The 6407-nt window shown below is 47.7% G+C and overlaps 1 protein-coding gene across 1 annotated transcript; it reads right to left on the reverse strand.

Annotated features, from left to right (window-relative positions):
* Positions 1 to 3056: 3056 nt before the first annotated feature.
* On the reverse strand, positions 3057 to 6202 carry LOC104542352 (quinone oxidoreductase-like protein 2; the record flags this gene model as incomplete). The annotated part of the gene is given in 8 exon segments (XM_010186625.1): positions 3057 to 3088; positions 3091 to 3129; positions 3813 to 3943; positions 4049 to 4084; positions 4086 to 4135; positions 4595 to 4649; positions 4681 to 4808; positions 6110 to 6202. Coding segments are annotated over 8 exon segments (564 nt in total), but the record flags the coding sequence as incomplete, so codon positions are not given.
* Positions 6203 to 6407: the final 205 nt, after the last annotated feature.

The raw sequence follows: 6407 nt of genomic DNA on the forward strand, positions 1-6407 counted from the left end.
GCCCTCTGGCGTGTCAGCCACTCCTCCCAGAAATGAAGTCTGGGTGGGATACACAACCTTCTCACAGTACCCAGGAGCTTCAGCGTAGGGTGCCAGGACAAGGCCGCAGGGGGTCTGATGGGAAACAAGTCCTAAGGGTGCCTCCTACCCCCCAGATTGGGGTGCAGAGTGGCAGCATGCCCCATAAAGCTATTGTAAAGGAAAACCCAGCACTGTCACAGCTCCTGCCTGAAATGGAAGACACTGGGACAATCAAACAGTGCTGCTCCAGGAACGATGCTACACAGGAGCCACTTAGATGGTGAAGATGTTCAGCAAGAACCATCAACTGCTACAAGTAGGATGTAAAAACAAGTCACAAAGGAGGTTTTACCTCCTCTAGAAGCTGGAAAACCTAAAGCAAAAAATGTTGAAAACCCCCAGATCCAGACACGTGGTACCTCTATGGGGATAAAGTGGGTCCAAAGTCCACATAAGAAGTCAACCCACAGGTCAGACTCCGGGCCAGAGAAAGTGCCCAGGGTAGTTGTACTGAGCTAGAAATTAACATCTGTACAACACAACTCAGGAAAAAAGCTGAGGCTGAGCTTATGTGGAGCCACAACCCCATGGGTGGGGATGCTCAGGTAAGGCCACTCATGGCCACTAAAGCTTCTTAAGGCACTCAGAGGCCCAGCAAGGGCTTGATGGGGTGGTTGAGCAGGAAGAGATGGTTTCTGTTGTAGGTCTGGCTGATAGAAAAGGAAGAACAAAAGTGAAATTGTTCTTGGAGCCGTGTATCAGATCAAGAAGCAGAAGCTAAAACCCCCAAAATTATCTAGAGCTATGAGATAATAAAGATCTTTATTATTTTATCTAAAATAAATAGCTGTGGGAAAAGAGCAGAAGTCTTTGAAAGGCTTCTCTGTCCTTGAAGAGATAAGGCTGTAAGGTACAGGGGTCCCTAAAGACTCTTCTACTTGGGTGAAGGAAGATCAAGAGAAGAAGTGACAGAGGTAAGGAGCCCTCAGCGCTGGGGGGGTTGCTGCTGTGATAACATAGAAAACGATTGTTGTCAGGTAGACTTAGAATGAGTTTGTTTAGGTTTACTGTATGCACAGTGCATAAATGAAATGTGAAACCTCCTGTGGTGCGACCTGAAGGCACCAAAGATCCTATTTCAACAAAGTAAACTGATGGAAGGATGATGATTGAAGGCGAATAAATGTAGCAGCCTAGCTGTAGTGTATTAAAGTCCTTAAATACTGTTGCAAGCTCAGTGGCTGCAGCAGGGTAAAGGTCCTCCATCACACTGACTGCTTTACTAGCACCAGACTACTCACTTCAGGTGGTGGTAATAACTGAGGGGACAGCTTGCGCAGATTAAAATGAAGCCATTGTTCAGTGGTCCATGCTGACTGCTATCTTTAAGCAGCACATTTACCTGAGGTACAATGCTGCTTCAATAGTGGATACTTGGAGAGTGTTTCCAGGACGCTAAAATGAGCTGGATGTTATCTGCAGGACAGCTGTGCCTCGCTGCTTATTTGGACAAATTCTTTGCTGCAATAGGCCATTTTCTGCTATTACCAGTGAAATAAGCTAAAAACTGCTTCTTTTCTTCTGCGATGAGAAGCTGTGCATAACATGATGAATTTGCAAAGCTTTTAAAGGCTGGCTGAGAGTTAAATAACTTCCTCTGGGGTCTAAGGCACTGCAAAGCAGGCCTGGAGCTGCTGCTGCAATAATAAAGGTGTGCTAGGAAAGCCAGGAGGGTTATTGCAGCGGAGGGAGCACTTTGTAATTGGAGGCTGCACTGAAGCGCCTGTGGAGTCAGAGTCTCTGCAGTGCTGGAACAGCAGGGCACAGCACAGACAAATTTAAGTATTGTCAGATGAAATGGCTTGACTCTTGTGTCCCTGCAGTCTGTTGTAGTTCAAGTATCCCTTCTTAAGCTTCAAAGAGTACAGCCAGCTTATTATCAGAGTTTCGGTTTCCTTTTGTTTGCTGTGATGCTTATGAAGGTAATGGTAGCTGTAATCGCCCGCCCTAGGACCAACATGGACTGATGCAAGGTCAAGAGCACACCGCTTCTTGCCAGGCAGAAATGTCTGGGAATGCAGTGGGTGAGGTGGAGGGAGGGCAGGAGAGCAGCCTGCCTTCCCTACTGGTCACTGCTGGAGGCAGGATGAGCCAGTGACTTCATTCCCTGATCAAAAAAAATGTAAGCCTTTATCCCTCCACCCATGGTGTTCTCATTTTGTTCTTCATTTCAGATCAGGGCTTGCTGTCAAGCTGCTACCAGAATGCCTGGTGGAGCCATTGTCCTACAGCAGTGGCTCCCAGGTGGGGATCAGTGGCACCCTGGTTGGCCTCAGTTGCTTTTTGTGCAGTTCAAGTAGTAAAGTGATGCCAGAGGTCAGCTACCTTCCTCCTCCCATGATGGATAACCACTGCCAACACGTGGTATTAGGTTGTTGTCAATGAGGGAAAAGTGGTACATAGCTTACTGATGCAGCTGGACAAGGTGTGGAAGAAGTCAGCTTACACCTGGACTATATATGTGACTCTCTGCAACTGAGAAATGTTGTTGAGTCAGATCTTCTGTGCTGTGTAAATTTATTCAAGGTTTTGGGAGGCCAGGGAACCTGGTCAAAACTACTGCTTCTGCAGTGCTGGCGACACAGGGCACTCACAAGGTAAGCTTGATGCTGAGGGATCCTCTGTCTTATCACACAAGACACACAAGTATGGTCATGCAACACATCCCTGACAGTACTTAAGGGTCCCCTGGACTACGTGAAGCAAAGCATCAGCCAGACAACTGAGCAGTGGCTGCAAAGGCTCCTCCTCTGACTTGGGCTGCAGAGCTCTGAGCCTGGGCAGGAGCCTTTCCAGCTGGTGGTTAAGCCAAGGAAGGAAACCGGCTACAAGCATGCAGTCATCAACAGCTGACACACAGCAACTTCTTAAGCCACCATAGCCAGTTGTGTGCCTGGCTGATTTGGCTTGTCCCTCATTGGGGTGGGAGCTTGGAGAGTCTTCTCCTCGAGCAGAGTCCTGCAGAAACAGCTCATTTACTTTATGGAGATGATGATGACCTTTCCTGGGACTTGTGTTGGAGGACATGGCTGAAGGCTTTGTTTACCTGCAAACACAAAGCCCCAGGTATCTACAGTGATGGCCATCAGGGCAGGGCTTTGCAGGGAAGGAAGGGGCAGAACAAGGATGCATGGGAGAAGTCTGCATCTGAGTCTGGGCTTTCCATCCCTGGGATGGAAATAACTCAGGATCAGACCAGATCCTGGGTATTCCTCTGTCTTACATTCCCTGAGTGTGCTAGATGGTGGCTCCATAAATATTTCTAGGGAGCTGAGCCATTATTTAAGGATTAAAATACTATTAAATGAAGAAAAAAGTGTTTTGAACACCTTCAGAGGTGTTCGGGGGGGGAATGCAAATGAAAGTGCATCAGGATCCATTAATCCACTTCTAAAATGTTATTCCAGCATCTTCTTCTTCTTTAGGACCACGGGCTCTTTGGTGTGGTAGTGAGGGGTTTTTTACAGGAATTTTGCTATTGAGCACATCACGATTCTGGCCTTGCAGTACCAAACCAGGAGTTAATGACTCCCTGGCTCAAACCCAATGAAAGAAGATTAAAAAGGGTGACGGGAAAATGGGATTTCTTGATTTAATATTTTTGTTTCTTAGAGAAGCAGGACTCTGGAGGCTTCTGTGCCAGGGGCCTAACTGCACACAAAAAAACTGTTTCTATCTACAAAAAAGAGCTTTGCTAAAATAATCCTGAGGAATCTGTTCTGTGCTTAGCTCTTTCAGTTTGAAGATTGTTCCAAGATGTGGATGGATATTTCCCTCATGGCAATACTGGGGAATGGAGGAGATAGTAGAGAGAAAAATATTGGGGAAATGATCTTCCTCGCTGTACCAACTCAATACACTCCTGTGGCAGGCACAGGACATGGTTTAGTGGGCATGGTGGTGGTGGGTTGACAGTTGGACTTGATAATCTTAAAGGTTTTTTCCAACCTTAATGTGCAACCTTAACATGTTCTGCAGAAGGAGCAGGTTGCTGGGAATGAAGATATTTTCCTCCAGCAAAACCCATGCCCACAACCCTGCCCTCCCATGTCAGCCTGCAAGGGGCGGGGAGGACAGAAGACGAATCTGGTAGAGGTCTTGCACCTCATCTCAAGGCAGTACTTGCATGCTGAGAAGGTCTGAAGAGCTGCAGATGCTGAACTTTCACGTATAAAAAGCTCTGGTTTGAGCTGCAGTACTTCAGTGTTGGTTTTCAGAGCACATACTTAAAACCCTTGGAAAAATAAGCAAAACGCAAGAAGCCAAAGCCCTGTCCCACCCACATCCCCTCTGCATGCATGGGAGCTTAAGCACATTGTCCCTGGGAGGTGGTCAGCTGTATCTGGACTCTAAAGTAGCCTTCCTTTGGCTGCATCTCTGCAAACAGAGCCCAGCACATTTACCTGACCTTTGTCCAAAGGGCAGAGGAACCTTTAAACGGGTCAGCAGCATCGCCTGTGCTCGCATGCATTTGTCGTGAGGCAGAGCAAGGCAGGGCTTTTATTTCAGTGCCACTTCGCAGCGCTGCCTTGAAGATGTCCCCACTGATGCTCACGTTGACTGCTCTGCTGCTTTTGAGCATCTTCACTTCCACTCTACCTGCTCCGGCTGTAGTTCATGCTGTGGCTCATGCTGCTCTTCAGAGCCAGCTCACGTTTGGAGTCAATTCCAGCTGCTGCTATCACCCGAGACCACAGGAAAACCCACCACCCAGTGCAAAAGCTGCTCTGCTCAGAAGCACAGAGCATCTCAGGCTGGAGGTATGTTTCTTATTTTATTTATAGCAAACAGGAAATTGGAGCCAGAGACCCAAATCTATATATATTTAAAATATGTATATGTGTATGGCACAGCAGAAACATGTAATTGATTTCTTCGGGGAACAATACATTTCAAGGCAGCAAGATTTTCCCCTGCCATCAGCAATGTGCTGGTACCACAGCCATTTGAGGGGCACCTCTCTGGGAAGGAAGTCTGTCTGCTTCTGAGGCTCAGCCGAACCCAAGGCAGAGTTACAGACATCCCCCAGTCCAGCTCCCCAGTCAAAGCAGAGCAACCCTACTCCTCCAAACCAGAACTGCTGCCCCAGAGCCCCAACAGGAGAGATGCACATGGACATCAAGCTCATCTTCAGTGAGGCAGCAATGCAATGTTGCTTGCTGGGGACACTTCCCAGTGAGAGGAATGGGGAATTAATTCACCGCTGCACATGGCCTGTGGTTTATAGAGCCTCCCAGTGCTGAACTGGTTCACCATGAACATCACATTCTTTGTAGAAATTTCACATGGAACAGTTTTAAAGCTTGCACAGTATTTGTGGGTTTAGTCTAGAAGAGCTGCCTTTCCTGCAGGCCCTGGGAATTCAATACTGTCAAAATTCAACAGCTTGGGGCTGCTGACCACATCTCTCGCTGGCTGCATCCCTCCTGGATGCTCTGCAATCCTCACTTACATGAGATCTGCAGATTTCCACCACTCTTAGAGGGAGGCAAAATCAAGGTGCAAACCTAAGATGGTCTCCTCCAGCTTATACAGATGTGTGCAGAAGACACAAGGTGCCACAACACTTCTGGCAGCTGGAATGCTCAGGTTTGGAGTTATGCTTCATGTGTTGCTCTCTGAGCTGCTGCTGCAGCCACCACTTACCCTGGCTGAAGCCATGCCCCGTGGTCAAGACCCAGCAAGGTTGTGCTGTAGGTGGTCGGTAATGCCACCGTGTCCTCATATGACACCTTCAGGGATCTCCCACAGCATCTGTGTACAAAGACCTGCCACACAACCCCAAAGAGAGATGGGTCAGAAGCTCTGCCAGACTGAAACCATGGCGAGGCATCGCAGGGGACTGGTAGGTGAAAAGGTTTGTTTTAACAGTTTTTACATCTTTTAACAGCCTGCTGTTTGGGAGAAACTTTCCCCAAGCATCTCACTCTGCCAGAGGTGCCAGGGGAAGGGAAAAAAGTAATCAAAGGGTTGTGAGGCAGCAGCTCTGGCAGAACTAAAGCCCTGAATAAAGAGAAAAGCCTTTTGCAGGTTTGGAAAACAAATGTTCTGTATCCTTCTGATCAACAACCCACTCTGCCGCCATAGCTTTAGTGCCAGTCACGCTGACTACTCTGTATCCCTGCCAAAAAACCCTTATTGGATGGGTGTCAGGAGAGAAATTGTGCAGCCCTGCTGTTCCCTCTGAATTAAGCATTTGATTTTCCTGCATTTCGAGGAATAACCATGAACAGCTCAAGCTGTGTCTAATAACAATCCACTTATCAATTGCATTAACAGCACATAGTTGCCCCCTTCATCCTCTTAATGTGATTCTTCACACAGCC

The sequence above is a fragment of the Mesitornis unicolor genome, unplaced genomic scaffold, assembly GCF_000695765.1.
Source record: "Mesitornis unicolor isolate BGI_N332 unplaced genomic scaffold, ASM69576v1 scaffold42996, whole genome shotgun sequence".
Taxonomy (NCBI): Eukaryota; Metazoa; Chordata; class Aves; order Mesitornithiformes; family Mesitornithidae; genus Mesitornis; species Mesitornis unicolor.